The following is a 19,059-nucleotide window of genomic DNA, read 5'->3' as shown; positions in this document are numbered from 1 at the left end:
TTTGGGCTGCACAGTTTCAGCAGAATAATAATAATAATAAAAATTCTTACGAATATAATAGGGTTTCAGTGCTTCGCGCTTGAAAAAACATTTCAAGTGAACCAAACCAAAAAAATCCAATTGCACTCAATATATTTTTGTTCCAAAGTCTGTCATTTTAGGTAGTTCTTATTACACAGACGTATGTTCAAGTGTTCAGTTTCCCAGTGTTTTTGGTTTTACTTCATTATTTGGTGCTTTAAAAATGGGTCGCAACTTCATGATTGACAGCTGTGCTAGCGAATGAGTCTGCGGGATCAGGAGTGTGGGCGGGACCTTGATATCACAGATTCTGGCTCCGAATGATAAAATCAGCAAACGACCGTACTGGATAACTGTAGTTTTTCTACAGTGGAAGGAAGCGGAGATGCTGCAGTCATTATTTTCCTGTGTATTACTGTGAAGCTGCTTTGAATCGATCTGTATCGTATAAACGCTGTTGAAATAAAGCTGACTCGACATGCATGGATGGGTTCTCTAGCTCTGCAGATCTTGTCATGTTCGACAGTTGGGTTGCAGTTAAAGAGTAAATGCATGAAACCTTATATTGCATGCAATTCTCATATTATTGCCTCCTTAAGATGAATCACTGTACGTATTTCTCATTTGTACGTAAATATATATATTTTTAGTTGTTCCAGAAAGTCCAGGTTGCGAGAATGGAGTCATATTTTGAAGAAAATCGTTCCTTTTTTTTGATGATTATATGAAATTGTTGGCTGATTTGAGGATGTGAAAGCAGAACAGAACAATGAATCCGTCTGAATGAGTATCTTCAGCATTCGTTGTGCCGGTCTTTGGTTAGTGGTTATTCTTTAACGTCAGTGATTTTAACACTCTGGTTTTTCCTGGTTCTCCTGAGGTCTTTTCTTCCGTTAATCGGTTCAATGCTTCATGAGCAGAATTCTGTAATCACTTAGAAATGCAGTCGAAGTTACAGAGCTAAAGCACAAGTTAAGGGTTCAAAACTCAGTATTTGGCAGATGTTTTCGCCCCTCTCTCTCTCTCTCTCTCTCGGTGGTCAGTTGTTCCTCAGGGTCACAGGAAGCACCATTGTTTGACTGTCCACATGGGCCTGATCTTAAACACACATAAGGAAATGTGTTTACAGTCTGATAAAGCTTCAACAAACACTGCTCAGATACTGAAATAAACCTGCGAATCGCTGTGAATGTCAGACGAATTTACCCTATTTTCACATTTACACAGAAAACACTTATTTACTGTGTTGTGTTCATAATTTAGAACTGTATAAATTATTTTCTCATAATTTACTTTCATTCATCTTCAAAACACAAATGAAGATATTTGTAATGAAATCAAAACCCTTAGAAGAGCCAAAAAGGTCATAAATGCATCATAAAATTAATATAATTCAAGCTAGCTAGATATGATCATTTATATGATGAACAGATTTAATTTACGCACACATCACATATGGTTAACAGCTCAGATTCATTTTACGAAGACTTTGTCTTTTTGGATCTTTTAAAGGCACAATATGTAAGATTTTTGTATTAAAAAAAATAATGTATTATATATTTGTTGGCTTGTGTACTTACATTATCCCAAATGTTTCCAACAATGTTTAAATCCAGAGAAATCAGCTAATTTTCAACCAGTGTAACGGCCTTGTTGTTGTTGAGCTGTTAAAGCCCTGCCCTCTTCTGGAAAGGGGGCGGGAGCAGCAGCTCATTTGCATTTAAAGGGACACACACAAAAACGGCAAAAAATAGGAGCAAATTTGACAAGCTATAATAAATGATCTGTGGGGGATTTTGAGCTGAAACTTCACAGACACATTCTGGAGACACCAGAGACTGATATTACATCTTGTGAAAGGACACATTTTAATTTTATATTTAATAATAACTTCCTAGAGCAGCTTGCCTGTTTTTAATTCTGTTGTAATGGATGGATATGGTTACTGTGTGTAGTAGTCTGTCTGTTCACCTGTTGAGTGACTCATGTGAAGCTCAGTACAGGTGTGTTGGTTGATCAGTATCAAGTAGATCTCATTGAACCTGTTGTGTCAGGTGCTTCTGAACTCACAGAGACGTGCTGCGACACGATACCGAGAGACACACTTTCCTGTTCTCTCTGCAAATGTCAGAATGGAGCGCTTCTCTGTCTGCCGTTTGCACTGACGCTCCAGAATGAAGAAGTTCTGTAGGCGGATCAGTTTTCTCCACAGGTTGTCCTCTGAGCTGGATAATGATGAGTCGTCTTCTTCTGTCTGTCCTCATCTCAGCTCTCCTACGGATGATCTCTCGGACACGGATCGAGTCCCGGACGTTCCACCTCGGATCAGACCAGCGAAAGAGAGCCAGAAAAGAGACGTCCCACCGCTGCCCCTCAAAAACAGTGAGTAGACTGAAACACAAACACAAGCTGCTTTAAGCCAGTAACTTGCCAAGATCTAAGAATTCAAACCGTGTAGTAACCAAAGCGTGACTTTAACCTCATCGTCAGTTTATGTAGCGTGACTAAAGGGTGTGTTCACACTTGTTCTCTTGGAGCAAGTCTTGTTGCGTTCAATTTTTCAGTCAAACCACATTAGGGTTTCTTTAAGACTCCTTTAAGTGGACCAACAGGTGAACCAAGTGAAAAAGCTCTCTTTATGTTCATACTGATTGAGCCTGAAAGAGGACTCAGACCCCATTTTTGCCCACTTAAGTGGGAATGTGGTCTCAGACCTCTTTGTGTTTGGTTGTTTTTTGGATCTAGTCCAGTTCAGTGATTGATGGCTGACCTTACGGCCTTCAGAACTGAATCCCATTCACTTTCATTATATGTGCCTCACTAACCAAGATATTTGTTTGTAAAGATTATTATTATTATGATTTTAAAAACAACATTGCTACAAATGCTGTTGAATGAGCTTGTTTGCACAAAAGCTGAAAGGGACACTCAGACCACCTCCCGAGACGGTCTTGGTTTGGTTTGCTTTTAAGTGGTCCAAGATTGTTTTGAGTGGCCAAAAATCATGTGCTCAGACCCCAGAAAAGGACCAAGTGTGAAAACACCTTATTCAAATGAACCACATCAAGTTTGTCTTAATCTTACCAAACCTGCCAAGTGTGAACACACCCTGAGCTCACATTAAACCATAATATAAGGAGCAAAACCATGATGTGCTGATGCAGGTCTTATTGAAACAGGAAGTTTGTGCAGGACGCTTCAAAGGGCTTGTTCTGTTTTTTTTTTGTTTTTTTCTGTTTACGTCACATCCGTGGGCACGATTGACAGCTAACACTATATTCTCATTCTACACAGCATCTGATTGGACTCAAATGTGCATGTGCCTTAGAATGCAACATGATGTCATTGGTCTTCTAGCATATTAATGAGCTCAAAGCTACAGGCACGTAAAGATGAAGCAATTTGTGTTGACATAAATGCACCTGTTTGTGGTTTATCTGCTGCTGCGGTCGCTGTCTTTCACGTCATATGAGTTTTAGAGAGAAAGACCGATGAAGATGTAGAGATGTGTTTACAACATTAGGCTCTATTTGCTTAGGGCAGTGTACTGATACCATAGCAACGCCCTAGCAACCACCCAGAACCTTGTAACTACCTAAACACATACAACATCCTTATGATCCGCCCGCAACAGCTCTTCTCATCTCCGTTCTTGGTGGCTTGAGTTTCTCTGTGATCTCAGCTGGAGCCGTAGATCTGATTTTGACCTGTACGTGATCTGTAGCAGCTCTGCTGTGTCTGGGGGAGAGTCTCTGTGGTCAGCGATTTTGAGTTTTTGACCTTAGAGTTTGTGCTGACTTTAGTTTCCAGCTGCCCAGATGAGATGTTCACAGAAAACACTCCCTCATTTGGTGCATTACTATAATATTAGAGGTTAAAATGAACAACAGCGCTATATTCAGCTGCTATTTATTTTCAGATATAATAATTACAACCATTTAAAAACTGAAAAGTTTGTATGTTGCACATATTAAGGTAGTTTTCATAAACACTTGTGTTTATGGCAAATTTATTCAAACATGCATATATCATTAACAATAAATAAGCTCCTCATATATCGGCATCATTTTTTATATATATATATATATATATATATATATATATATATATATATATATATATATATATATATATATATATATATATATATATACATGATATATTAAAGCCGATTATTTCCTTAGGCTGAGTAACTTCAGATGCGCGCTGTTTTTGAATTTCTTGAAATATGGAAAATACAGTTAAGTGCAACATGTCCAGCTCAAATCTTACATATAAAATAGCATCATTATAATTGTGTGCCTGGGACATGGCTTTCAATGGTGAGACTTTTGTTTTTGTAATCAGGCTCTCAAAAATTATATAAAAATGGGATTTAGATTTATCGGCCAATATATCAGTTATCAGCTTATGCAAATATTAAGAATTATCAGTTATCGGTATCGGACAAAATGTTCATATCATTGCATCCCTGATTTATTGACATCGTTTCACGATTGAAACACTGATTGATGGATTACATGAATCATGATTCATTTCAGTAAGTTGTTCTGTATCTTTCAACATTCCTTCTGATGTTCATTCACGTTTTTTCATGCTATAAGTAGTAGTAAAGACTAAGCTTGAACTAAGGCGCTACAGTGATCTGTCGCGCCAAAACAACATTTATTGTTTGAATTTTGTGATAAAATGGACAATTTGAAAGCTTCAGACTTTGTTTCTTTGTTTCTTATCAGAAGTATCAAAGCACAGAGCTCTTTACAGGGTCAAATGGAGCCTGTTGTAACAAACACTTTTTAACTGTTAATGCATTATTCTCGCGTTAACTTGCACTAAATTCAACACGAGATTTGCAGCCTGAACACGTTTTTCCCACCCCCTTTTGATTGACAGGATATAATCGTCCCTGAACGTCGGCTGTTTTTAAACAATCAGCCGATGGGCGAAAATAATTGCTTTTATCAGCCGATACCAAATGTTGGCCAACACATTGGCTCATCTCTAGTAAAAATCATGATTTTCCTTTCGGTTCATTAATCATACTGGAATTGGAAAATCAAGTTGAGACCATTGCATTCTGGGAGACAGAAATGTACTGTATAATAGAGCACAAATGCTCTAAACACATGCAGTGTCTCATTTGATATGTCATCTCTGGTTAATCGTCTTGTTTTCCCTCACTCTGTTCTTCTGCTCACTGTAGAGTTGGATTCAGGGGAAAGTTCGGATGAATATGACGACCGCGAGCCCTGCAGAGACGCTAAACTCATAGACATGGCCAGCAAGGTGCGTAACGAGTGTTTCTCAACACCTCAGATTGGTCCAGTAGGTTGTATGATTGACGGCTGTTTCCTCCAATAGATGTCCTTGATGGTTCCCAAGGTGACGAAATCCCGTTACAGCAGCCTGTGCAGCGACGATGAACTACTGGATGACGACACCGACTGTTACCAATCCGTGTCCGTGAAGTGAGTCTAAGCAGCTGCACAAAATAATTTTTATTTTTTCTGCGGTCAGCGACTACGCAAATGTGTATGTCCCTGCAGCGTTATTGTAAGACTCTAGTGGATTTGGCAATATGAGAAGTTCATGTCATGTTGCAATGTAATAATGTAACACTTCCTTGTTTTCTTGACCTCTCCTATCCGTCTCTTTCTCAGACGGGGTTCATGGATTGATGATTTCGGTTCGATCTCCAGCAGTCAGAACAGCATCTACCTGCCAACCACAGGTTGTGTTAGTGCGTCGCCTCCTCGGGAAGATTTCGCCTCCACGAGCATCCCGGTTATTAAAATGGGCTGGTTGGACAAGAATCCTCCTCAAGGGTGTGTGTGGTTATGTTTCCATCCAAAGCTGTGAATTTAACTAATGTGCAAAATTGGAATATGGTTTAAAACATTTGCAAATAAAGCAATGTTTCCTTACCAAATGTTCAAAAGAACAAAATATTTGAAGTTGCTGCAATCTGGCTTTCATAACTAGTGTAAATTTTCTTTGAAGCAATCTGCAGGGCTCGACATTAACGGCTAAGTGGATTCTCTGAAGGGCAAGTGAAAGAAACATTTAATTGCCTGACCGAACAAGTGAATGTGACACTGATTTCATACAATAAACAAGTGGTTAATATTAAGTCACTTAAATTTTAGATGCAATATTGACAGTTTTTGTTTTATTTCAGCAGCGAAAATAGTTCCAAAGATCACAGCAGAACCACAGCAGCACTTTACTGAGTGATTCAGCGTATTGAACGAATCGTTTGAGTCAAAGATTCAATGATCCATTCATAAACAACTGCCTCATTCTTGAACGAAGAATCATTTGAATTAATGATTCAGTGACTCCCTCATTAAGATGGTCACCTGCCGCCACCTACTGGCATTATAGTATACACTCTTAAAAAATAGCTGTAAAAAAAACAAAACAAACAAGTTTACACAGTAAAATACATTTTTTTCCATTGAAAGAGTAATAAACCATCAAAACAATGCATCCTGGGTAATTTTATTTGTCATTTTCGACAAATAACGACTAATATGACCCAGAATGCATTGTTTTCGCGATATATTACTTCTCTATATTACAATGCATCCTGGGTAATTTTATTTGTCATTTTCGACAAATAACGACTAATATGACCCAGAATGCATTGTTTTCCCGATATATTACTTCTCTATATTACAATGCATCATGGGTAATATTGTTTGTCATTTTCAAAAAATAACGACTAATATGACCCAGAATGCATTGTTTTCCCAATATATTACTTCTCTATATTACAATGCATCATGGGTAATATTATTTGTCATTTTCGACAAATAACGACTAATATGACCCAGAATGCATTGTTTTCCCAATATATTACTTCTCTATATTACAATGCATCATGGGTAATATTATTTGTCATTTTCGACAAATAACGACTAATATGACCCAGAATGCATTGTTTTCCCGATATATTACTTCTCTATATTACAATGCATCATGGGTAATATTGTCATTTTCGAACAAATAAGGACTAATATGACCCAGAATGCATTGTTTTCGCGATATATTACTTCTCTATATTACAATGCATCATGGGTAATATTATTTGTCATTTTCGAACAAATAAGGACTAATATGACCCAGAATGCATTGTTTTCGCAATATATTACTTCTCTATATGACAATGCATCATGGGTAATATTATTTGGCGTTTTCAAGAAAGTAGCCTATAGGTTACGTTCTCAAAAATGACAAATAATACCTAGAATGCATTGTTTTTACAGTATATTATGGTATTTTACTGTGTACATTTGAGTTTTTTTTACATCTATTTTTTTTCTTTCCAAAATATTTAAAACAACCTCAATATTATTTAATGCAGTTGTATTTTTTCAGTGTAAATTATTTAATTTGAATGGTAACAGTGTTTTATTATTCTTTTTTCTTTTTATTATTAAATTGAATTTATTGATCAAATTTAAGAATTTAAAATGGCCCAAAATTAAAAAATGCCCTTTATAAAGGTAAAAAATGCCCTCAGGGTAAATATCACAGATATGTCAAAGCTTATAGAACTCTGATTCAGAATAAATTATGTTTACAAATAAGACAAGCAACTTTTTTACTCTGACAAGCACATGATAAGTCTTAATGGCGAGCCCTGAATTGCATAAAGTGCTATATAATAAACTGTGTTATTTACAGGTCTCTGATCTACCAGCGACGATGGGTCAAACTGGATGCTGAATACCTGAGATACTTCGACACTGAGAAGGTGTGTGACTCTGATTTGATAAAGTTGGCATGTAAAGGAAGTTGTGCTCATCGTTTTTCCCTATTGTGCTGTATATCCGAGTGAAATGGCTTTGCAAACAAGAACAAATGTAGGGCTTGATTTTGCATTGATTGGATGGTTGAAGTTATTCTGATTATCAGGAACATAACACAATAATGTTGTGCACAGATAAATCAATTGTAATGTATTCCATAGTTGTTGATTTATTTAATGGTGACTTTAGAGTGCTTTAGTAGTAATCAAACTCTCTGTGGCATGTGAACGGACATGATGAATGTGTCTCACCGCACATGTCCTTTATCACCAGTGACATTTATATCCGCTGCTGAACACACATTTGTGTTTGTTGTTTGTGCTCAGGACATCTACTCAAAGAGGATCATACCAACAATGTCCATCACCACCGTGGTCAATGTGGGCGATCAGAAGTTTGAAGTCGTGACGCACAATCGCACCTTCCTGTTCCGAGCCGAGAGCGACTGTGAGTGTATAATGTGTGTGTTGTTGATGTTGTTTAGAGCAGATAAAGTGTGTTTGCGAATGAGAGACTCACTGTAGATCTGTGAGGTTTTGTGGTCTGATGAAACAGAGCTGATGTGAATGTCGGACCTCACAAACACACACAGCACAGGGCTTGACATGCAGCAATGTGCTCCTAATTTGAAAACTAATAATTTGTTTGTCTTTAATAAAGGGATACAAAGAGACATTTACAAGCAAAAACCAGGTGTACAGCTTCATACTGTATTTATTTAGGAATTATGGAATTATGTATATTATAAATGCCAATTACAGTTTATACCAGTGGACGCCAACCCGTCCATCTTTATCACTGTCCCAGTAGCTCGTGAAAATATCAGAAATATGAGTACAAAAATGCATTTCTCCTGTCTTTGAACTGTATTTTTGTATTTATTTTTCTGTTATTTTCGGGAGCTACTGGGACAGTGATAAAGGGTAAATAGCCCAGATCATGTCTGATTTAACAAGAGGCCAGAGAAGCTGATGATGGACGCGAAGAGGAGAAAATTCTGTAGCAGCTCAGTGTTCATGATACTCGAAATATAGGAAGGAAATATAAATATTGATCTGGGCGTGAGGGCGTATGTGAATGCATCTCTAAAAGGAGATCAGCCTTCAGAAAGATTTCGATGTCAATAATGGCATTTTATTTTCCTCTTACCTTTGAATAATTATTAGCGCAGTTCAGCTTTGTTTACAGCGGTAACCAAGGAAATGCAGTATCACTGCTGTTCCATAGCGCCACCTGCTGTCAGAGAGTGAATTTACGTCTCATTCAGCCTGCTGTTTTTGTTTCATGTTTTTTTTTGTGTGTGTGTGTAGCATATAATTTCACAAAGATATAGTCAGACTGTTGTGTTTTGCTTTTAATCTTGAAATTAAATCTAATTCAAATAAAAAAACAACTGCTGATGCAACGTGTGTAGCATCTTTGTTTGGATTGTGATTAAAAAGCAGTGGTTCCCTATAATTTGAAATGTCTATGTATTTTTGTTTATAATAATAATAATAATAATAATAATAATAATAAATATCTGCAACCAGTATCAAAATCTGCCAATTTGCTTGTAAAAATTAATAAATAAATAAATAAATCAGAATCTAAATTGTCTTTTTCTATCGAGTAGATCTTGTCTTTCATAAAGTCAGGGATCTTGGGCTTAAAAAGGTTGGTGACCACTGGTTCATACCAATAATACCCAGCAAAAAATATGCTCTGCATCATTCGGGTCTTTTATAATTATAAACATGCCTGAAACATCCCTTATTTTGAAATATTTTTACTGCTTTAGCTGCTCTTTCAAACATATGAGGGAGAAAAACACTCTTGCAATCATCTAAAACATATTACTATACAGCAAACGTTGTCATAATTCATCAACAGTAGATCAACGCAATCGTTTGGCGTAAATGCACAGTATTCACTGATTAAGAACAGTGCTGCGTTTTGACTTTGAGTGTGCAGCGATTATATTTATATAATTAAATCAACGCTTTTTGAAGTTTAATAATCACATTAAGCCGTATCACGAGTCCTGTTTTCTGTCCCCAAGTTTAAGACCTCTTAAAATGATAATTAAGACGTTTGTTATATCATTTAAGATACTTATAACTGAGTTTAAGTCCCTCGAGAGCTTTTACTCACACACATACTCCTAAATACGGTTCGCACGCAGTTTTAGTTACAAATGCGAGTGAAATGTTTTAAGCTTGTTTCGCTACAGAATATCTCATGTTTAAGTCACATGACTTAAACATGAGATACATGAGACTAGTGTGATGGTGACACTTTCCCACAGTTTGCAGGACATCTAATCTGTTAATTAAATAACTGAAGTGTGTGTGTGTGTGTGTCAGTGGACAGGAACGAGTGGGTTGCAGTGTTGAAGAACTGCGTCAAGTCGTATCAGGCGCGGACGAGTCTGGACATGACCTTCAACCCCTGCGTGAACTACGAGATGAAGGGATATCTGGAGCTGCGCGGCCTGCGCTCCAAACTCTACACGGTGGTGTGTGCGGATAAAGTCTTCCTCTACAAAAACACTGAGGTAAACCATGTTTTTGGCCACAATTTTGCACATCCTGAAAGACTCGTAGGCTGAAATCTGTAGTCTTTGATCGCCGATTAATGAGCATTACGATCATATGTGTCCTCCGATGAAATTCTGGACATGTCAGAAGTTTTGAGGCGTATTCCTGCAGGAGAAATAGCATCTTGATTTGATCGCTCTATTTTAAGGGGCGTGTGTGCTGTGAAACGCCCACAGCTGTGATTCGCTGACATCTTTGCATATGAAATGAGCTGGAACTGTGATGATTTTACTAGATCATGAAAAGTGTTGATTACAGCATTATATTTAGGTTGTAGTGATGATCACTGTTGCCGATAACAGACACGAATGCAGTGATCTCGTCGATTTCTGCACTCTCACCAGTTCTTTAATCATATCTTACAGTAAAAGTCTGTTTGCGCCTGATTTACCAACGAATCCACAGTGAAATGAACCGAATACAAATAAATAAAGCTCAACTGAGACATTCACATTGATGAAAATAATCACTGTCCCATCATTAGGATCCTTTGTTATTTTAGTCCTGTATCGCTCTTCTCATCTCACTAATGCTCCAGTGGGCGGGGCCAGAGAAGTGGGCGTTGATCTGATTCTGCAGAGGCGGTCTTTCGGCGCTCTATTACCTCATAATGTGACAGAATCCGAAACCAGACGCCAAGCTTAGTTTCAATGAAAGCTGTTTTTGGGCTAACAAGGAAGTTTTGAGTTCTGAAACTTACAGGATGTTTTAATAGTGCAATGACCTCTTACATTTCAAAAGGAAAAGTTGATTTCTCAATTCATGACCCCTTTGATTGCTGACTGGACTGTTATAAAGTTGCAGTTTCTTGGATGTGTGTGTTTCTTTTGTCTGATTGTATTGTTAGTGTTCATGTGTCCCCATTTATGTGTTTTTGTTTAGGATTATCGTCTGGGAATCGGAATCACCTCTATTGATATGAATGTTGGTAATGTGAAGGAGATGGATCGAAGAGCGTTTGATCTGACCACACCGTACCGCATATTCAGGTGACGCACTCATTCATTTAGACTCTTCCCATCTGCTTTCATTCATCTTTCAGTTAATCTTCATCCGTTTCATCACTGAGTCACTGACATAACACTGGCCAGCTGAAATAACTGTGTGTGTGTGAGATATAATACAGTGTGTGTGTGTGTGTGTGTGCTGACTCTCACAGATGTTGTGGTTTTGCATATTTTTACTCGTTTGCTCTTTTTGTCTTCCTTTGCTCTGCTCGGTGAATCTGAAGGTCAGATGTGACATCTGTGTGTGAACGCGCTCAACAAATGCACCAGTTTAACACCACACTGCATTTCACACCCATGTAACACACACTGCCAGTGTTATTACTATTATTATTAACTGAAACAAACGAAAAATGTTCAATAAAGCTGAAGTCAAATATAAATATTAGATGGAAAGGGAACACTTTACAATAAGGTCTCATTATTTAAAGGATTAGTCCACTTTTAAATAAACTTTTGCTGATAATTTACTCACCCCCATGTCATCCAAGATGTCCATGTCTTTCTTTCTTCAGTCGAAAAGAAATTAAAGTTTTTGATGAAAACGTTCCAGGATTTTTCTCCTTTATAGTAGACTTGAATGGGCACCAAACAATTGAAGGTCAAAATTAGTTTCACTGCAGCTTCAAACTGTTCAACACGGTCCCAGATGAGAAATAAGGGTCTTATCTAGTGAAACCAGTGCTCATTTTCTGAAAAAAATTGAAAATTATATAAGTTTTAACCTTAAATGCTCATCTTGAACTAGCTCTCTTCTTCTCCTCTATTAGAATTCCAGCAGTGTAGACACTGCTAAGTGTGTTACTGCCCTCCACAGGCCAAAGTTTGAACTAATTGTTATATACTATTGAACTAGCATATTGCATATAAAAATTAGTTCAAACTTTGGCCTGTGGAGGGCACTATTACGCTTTGCAGCATCTACACTGCTGGAATTCAAATAGAGAAGAAGATGAAGAGCTAGTTGAAGATGAGCATTTCTGGTTAAAACTTACATAATTTAAAATTTTTTTCAGAAAATGAGCGATGGTTTTACTAGATAAGACCCTTATTTCTCATCTGGGATTGTTCTGAACAATTTGAAGCTGCAGTGAAACAAATTTTGACCTTCAACTGTCTGGTGCCCATTCAAGTCTACTATAAGGAGAATAATCCTGGAATGTTTTCATCAAAAACTTTAATTTCTTTTCGACTGAAGAAAGAAAGACATGGACATCTTGGATGACATGGAGGAGAGTAAATTATCAGGAAAAGTTTATTTAAAAGTGAACTAATCCTTTAAACATGAACTAACGATGAGTAATATCATTTACAGCATTTATTAACCTTTGTTAATGTTAGTAGATAAAAATGTTCATGTTAGTTTACAGTGCTTAACTAATGTTAGTTAGTTCATTTTTAATAAATGCTGTAGAAGTGTTGTTGATTGTTAGTTCATGTTAACAAATGAAACCTTATTACAAAGTGTTACCAAAAATTTAACTTAAATTCAATTTATTTAAGTTTCCAATGTAACATTCTAATTTTAATCAAAGTTGAAATTACTGAAACTGAAAAATAAACTACAGCTAAATAGAAGAATTTAAATACAAAAAGTGATAAAAACACATAACAACTTCTAAAACTTAAACTAAATTAATCATTTAAACTGAAAATATAAAAATAAAAGCCAATATAATATATTAATAAATACTAAATTAATTAGGGATGCACCAAAATTTCAGCTACCAAATGTTTTGTCTGAAACAGCTGTTTTCGTTATTTTAATCATATCACCTGAGTGACACTAGTGCTGGACTGACAATAATAATTTCTCTTTTAACTGCTAATGATATGCTTTCTGAGATCTAAAATCTTTTACTTATTGCTGTTTTCAGTTGCATGCATGAACAAAACTCCTCTAAACATTTTTAGCTCCTGCCATCTAATAATCATTAGAAACATGAATGAACATGAATGAACATCAGAAGGAATCGAATGTTGAGGATAGAGAGCAACTTGTCTCGCATGTCACAGAAGTGCAAGGAAATGACATTCGGATGTGTTCGGATGGCAGCAGTGATTGATGAGATGGAGAAGAGCGCTGTAACGTGTCTGTGTCTGTAGTTTTGTAGCGGATACAGACCAGCTGAAGGATCAGTGGGTGGAGGCGATGCGCAACTCCATCAAAGAGGCCTTGTCCAATTATGAAGTGGCCGAGCAGATCTGGACGGAGCCGTCCAATCAGATGTGTGCGGACTGCAGCGCTGCCAAACCCGAGTGGGCGGCCATCAACCTGGCTGTTGTTTTCTGCAAGCGATGTGCAGGTAACAACCAATCATGAGTAACTTCAGCTTACCAGTCATGAGCAAAAAATTTTTTGTGCAATTGATCAAAATTAAACCGGAATTGCAATTGCTGTTTGTTCAGAGTGAAGCGTAGCCATGAGTGCATGGTCACAAAAATCATTTGCATGCGTTTTTTTTAGCATTGCAGTTTAGAACAAGCGATTTTAAGCCTTTGAATCGCAGTCAGCAGCAAAAGACAAATCATTTCTCGCTGTCTGAGAGACGCATCTGCTCACAGAGTTTTATTGAGTTATATTTGCCACTTTATTGCCCTTGAACGGTTAAATATACATACATGTATCGTGTATGTGTCAAAATGGCCATCTTTGCAAGTATTCTCGTAAACAGTCATTTAAAGGCACGTGTTACATTATAATGCAGCTCTTAAAGTGACAGCTGTCTGATTTTCCTGCTGTCTGTCATTCATATTAATCAAACGACAAAAGAGAAAAAGTCTCTCACTGCTCTTGACTGTTCCACTTTTGTAACTTTAATAAGAGTAAATATTTAATTTACACAATGAAGACTATGCTGCGTTTTTATACATTTGATTAATTTATACAGTGCTTATAACATTTATTATTTATTTGTTCTCATGTAGTTTTTTTGTCCTATTGCTTGTAATTAGTTTCTTATTCTTATTTCATCACTAACTGTTTACTTGTCTTCAGTGAGCTTGAGTTTTATTTATTTAGGCTTGTAGTTTTTTGTGATATTGACATTGGTGACCAGAATAATGAAATCTATGGTATCAAAAAAAAATGTTTATATCTTAAAATCATTATGGCATCTGTTAAACGTTATGATAAACTTTAAATATTTCAGTAATATGTCAAGCTTGGAACTGTTAATTAGCCTGACGTGGCTGACTTTTGTTTTGATTTAAAGTTGGTGGTGTTATTTTCACCAAATCTAATGTTTGCTAGTGTAATTTTTATTCCAAACACACTACTAACATTACTATTTTGCCAATGAATGCAGATTTACTATCATAACTACAACATAATTAAAAAGGTTTTTTGTGTACCTTTTCACACACAAGATATTCCGTGATATGCTTTGTTTTTTTTTGTTTTTTTATTATTTTTGTATTTATTTTTGTCACCTTTTTCACCCCTGATGAGTTTGCACCCCTGTTTCTTGTTTTATTTTTATTTAGTAATTTTGATATTTTATTTATTAATAATAATACATTTTATGATTATTAATAATATTATTATTTTATAGCACAATTGATGTATCATCACAGAATTTTGGCCAAATCATGCAGCCGTACAATCAAGCACAGCAAACCTTTTTTTTAAAATCCCGTTTTAAAGCACAATTGCAATTTTTATCTGAAAAATCTAATTTTTTTTATTGTTTAACATTTGAAAATGAAGAAATTAAACAAATGTCAAATATTATTATTATTATTATTATTATTATATTACTTTTCTTAAATACTCAAATTTATTTTATTTTAATAAATATTTCTTATTTTGTTTTTATATATTTTTATATTTAATAATAATTAAAATAATTATTATTAATAAAGAACAATTTAAAAACAAAATAGAAATATTACTATTGAAATAAAATAATAATAATACTTATAATAATAATAATAATAATAATAATAATAATAATAATAATAATAATAATTATTATTATTATTATTAATATTATTTGATAGCAAAATTGATATATATTCACACATTTTTGGCCAAATCATGCAGCCCTAGTTTTGTCTGTGTGACAGGAGAGCATCGTGGTCTCGGTCCGAGTATATCAAAAGTACGGAGTCTCAAAATGGACAAGAAGGTTTGGACTGAAGATCTAATTCAGGTACGTCCTGTGTTTTCCTGATGTTTCTGTGGTTCTTGATGCCCTCACTCTCATCTTTCACACGTCCCATCCTCGTGTCCCCAGCTGTTCCTCACTCTAGGAAACGAGCGAGCCAATCAGTTTTGGGCGGCGAACGTCCCGCCCAGCGAGGCACTGACCCTGAACAGCAGCAGCGAGGAGAGACGCCGCTTCATCACAGCAAAATACCGCGAGGGCAAGTACCGCCGATATCACCCGCTGTTCGGCAACCAGAGAGAGCTCAATAACGTAAGTCTGAACCGCTGAAGTCTAAACATCCAGCATGTGTAATGAGTGTAGACCGCAGTCGGGATGTTTAATTGTTTGTTAATGAAATCAAAGCTGTGAAGGATATTTCTCAGCCGTTTTATATCACTAGGAATTGTTTTGGAAAGACATTTTCAATGTTGCATATTTTCAATCCACATCAAAGTTGAACAGACAAACATCCTTCACAATAATACTAATACTGATGTCTCGATGAAATTGAAATTTTAAACATGAATTATAGAAATTCAACATTACAGTGTAATTGAAAGCTATCATTAGGCTTAAAAAAAACATTTAATTTAAATGAACTTAAAACAATCCTGACATAAACCCATTATAAATGTCATTTTTACCTGTGCTCTTCCTACCTGTCTAGACAGGAAATATACAGAAATAAGTTATCAAACAGTCTGCACTGCATAAGTTATAGCCTAAATTAATTATAGATTAATCCTTATTAAAGCTACTAAAATTCTTTAGTCAACAGCATTGAGTAATTTTCTCTGTTACCTTTCTTCTTTGATTGACAGACAGCATTGGCTGCTGTCACTTTAAGAGCTGCTGCACATGATGTGGATCTCACACATGTCCCACTTTCTCACAACTCTTTACTTTTGTTTATGTTAATAAATCAAGGCCGCTCTTATGAGGATACTCGACAAAATGGATATTTTTGGCATTATTGTGTGTGTTATTGTTCGTTCAGGCTCGAAAGAGAGCTCGATTCTGGCGCGTTGTCTTTGTGCACAATACTGGTGCACATCTTTCCATATTCTGTGTGTGTGTGTGTGAGGACATTCCCAGACAGCGCATTCTCTTTTGGTGCGCTTGAATGGTTTAAATGCATTTGAATGAATAAGAGTGTGATCAAATGTTGTAATGCTAGCCAGAGGATGCTACGTTAACTGGATTAAATATTTTTAATGCGTTAAACTGAAAACAATTTATCACATACGTTAACGTTGTTAACGTTGACAACACTAATATATACCAAACAGGTGTCGCACTTTACTATCTAATAGGGGAACTTTTTTGGAGATTTTATTGTTTTATGTTGACTTGCTGCATTGAAAAATGTTCAGTTGGCTCAATTAAATTATGTGAACTGAATTTCTTTTGACATTGCATTTTAGTTATTGAACCAACTGAAGATTTTTAATCAACATTGCATTTTGAGTTTTGACCTCCAAAATCTGATTAGAGTGTTTTTTGGGTTTTTTTTGTCAATAACTAAGTTTTATGCTTTAAATCAAGCAGAAATAGCTCTGTAAGGTAACAATTGCAGGTTACCACTTTATACATTGAACAGTGATTTTATTAAACAAAATGTATTTGGTCCCCTGTTAGATGGTAAAGTGTGACACCTGTTTGGTTGCTTTGCTATTTTTTACCATCACAAACACATTGTAAATATTTTGGAGGTCAGATCTCAAAGTTTTACGTTGACTTATGTTTGCTGAGTTTTCAGTTTGTGATCTTTCAGTTTTATTTAATCTTCTGTTAGTTAGTTTATTGTGGTGTGTGTTATTGTGACACAACATTATTTGTGACATGTATAAGTGTATAATATCCTGGTTAATGTGAGGTTCAGGGTTAGTGTTGGGCTTTATCTAATATCATCACCTTCAGTATATGAGACATTGTGTCTATGAGATGAACACTGATATATGTGTGTGTGTGTGTGTGTGTGTGTGTGTGTGTGTGTGTGTGTGTGTGTGTGTGTGTGTGTGTGTACTTGTTTTTGTGAAATATCAGGACACAAATGTGTATAATGACATGGGTATGACATAGGTATTACAAAAAGAGGTGAAATATGAGGACATTCAGCATGTCCCCACTTTTCAAAAGGCTTATAAATCACACAGAATGAGTTTTTGTGAGAAAGTAAAAGTGTGCACAGTTTCCTGTGAGGGTTAGGTTTAGGGGTAGGGGTAGTGTAGGGGGATAGAAAATACGGTTTGTACAGTATAAAAACCATTACGCCTATGGAATGTCCCCACATTTCACAAAAACAAGTATGTGTGTGTGTGTGCGTGTGTGTGTGTGATGTTTTGATGAGATGATTCATTTGTTTGTACACACACACACACACACATATATATATGTCTATATATATATATATATATATATATATATATGTGTATATATATATATATATATATATATATATATATACACACACATACACAGGAAGCTTTCACTGCAGTCCAACAAACACAAAACCAATCACAGCGTGATGTGATCTGCTTCCTAAAACACAATCACACACACACACACACAAACACACAGACAAAGAGACCATTCACAAACACACAGAGAGAGAGACGAGTTGAATGAGAGCAGGCTGAAGACAGACAGATTTTTTCAGTTTTTTCTTCAGGATCTAAAACATGTTTTCTCCTCCCTTTTAAAAGTTGTATTATTGATATTACTATAATCTAATTTTTGTTTGAACAGATTTTTTTTAATAATTCCTGCACTAAAGGAATCAGACTGAAGGAGAAAGAGAGGGACAGTTTGTCTGTCTGCATGTGGGTTTGTTGATCAGACTGTGACTAGGCTCCGCCCACAGCTCACATGTCATAATCACTGGCTCTAGTGCAGTGGTGTATCTGACCCCGCCCTCTCTCCTGTAGGCCCCGCCCACATAGCCCCTCTCTGCTCTCATTCGCCCCTCATTCTCTCATTCTGTCATTCAGTCGGCTGTGATTCACGTCAGTGTGTGTTTGTGTGCGGCTCTGCACTGCGCTTAGGGCTATACAACTCAGTGAGGTCGAGGGGTGACCTTTGAACTTTAAACCTCCTGTCAAACAGCTGGGTGAGTTGCTGCAGTATTTTCTGCATTGATGATGCGTTTAAAATGTGTTTGGTTTGGTTTCAGGCGTGTTCGAGTGCATGTGTGTGTGTTTTCAGTGTATGTGTTTTAAAGTGTGTATGTGTGTGTTTTTAAGTGTGCATGTTTTCAGTGTGTGTGTTTGTGTTTTGAGTGCATTTTAAATGTGCATGTTTTAAGTGTGTGTATTTTAAATATGTTTTAAGTGTATATGTCTGTTTTAAGAGAGTGTGTGTTTAAGTGTGTATGTGTTTAAATGTGTTTTAAGTGTGAGTGTTTTTAAGTGTGTATGTGTGTTAAGTGTGTTTTAAGTGAGAATGTGTGTTTGTGTGGTTTTAAGAGTGAACACACCGGAACTTAAGT

The 19,059-nt window shown here is 36.2% G+C and overlaps 1 protein-coding gene across 9 annotated transcripts in view; it reads left to right on the top strand.

Annotated features, from left to right (window-relative positions):
• LOC137004300 (arf-GAP with Rho-GAP domain, ANK repeat and PH domain-containing protein 1) overlaps window positions 1-19,059 on the top strand; it is a 65,043-nt gene that overhangs the window by 22,245 nt on the left and 23,739 nt on the right. For all 9 annotated transcript variants that reach the window (XM_067364515.1, XM_067364516.1, XM_067364509.1 and 6 more), the window contains 11 exons: window positions 2,291-2,403; window positions 5,225-5,307; window positions 5,383-5,489; window positions 5,682-5,846; window positions 7,711-7,780; window positions 8,162-8,282; window positions 10,181-10,371; window positions 11,297-11,403; window positions 13,528-13,727; window positions 15,490-15,575; window positions 15,660-15,842. In XM_067364515.1, coding sequence (XP_067220616.1) covers window positions 2,291-2,403; window positions 5,225-5,307; window positions 5,383-5,489; window positions 5,682-5,846; window positions 7,711-7,780; window positions 8,162-8,282; window positions 10,181-10,371; window positions 11,297-11,403; window positions 13,528-13,727; window positions 15,490-15,575; window positions 15,660-15,842 — 1,426 coding nt within the window. The remainder of the gene's footprint in view (window positions 1-2,290; window positions 2,404-5,224; window positions 5,308-5,382; window positions 5,490-5,681; window positions 5,847-7,710; window positions 7,781-8,161; window positions 8,283-10,180; window positions 10,372-11,296; window positions 11,404-13,527; window positions 13,728-15,489; window positions 15,576-15,659; window positions 15,843-19,059) is intronic.

This window comes from Chanodichthys erythropterus, chromosome 17, assembly GCF_024489055.1.
Source record: "Chanodichthys erythropterus isolate Z2021 chromosome 17, ASM2448905v1, whole genome shotgun sequence".
Classification (NCBI taxonomy): Eukaryota; Metazoa; Chordata; class Actinopteri; order Cypriniformes; family Xenocyprididae; genus Chanodichthys; species Chanodichthys erythropterus.
Note: the sequence above shows the minus strand (reverse complement) of the source record. Positions and strands in the feature narration are given on the sequence as shown.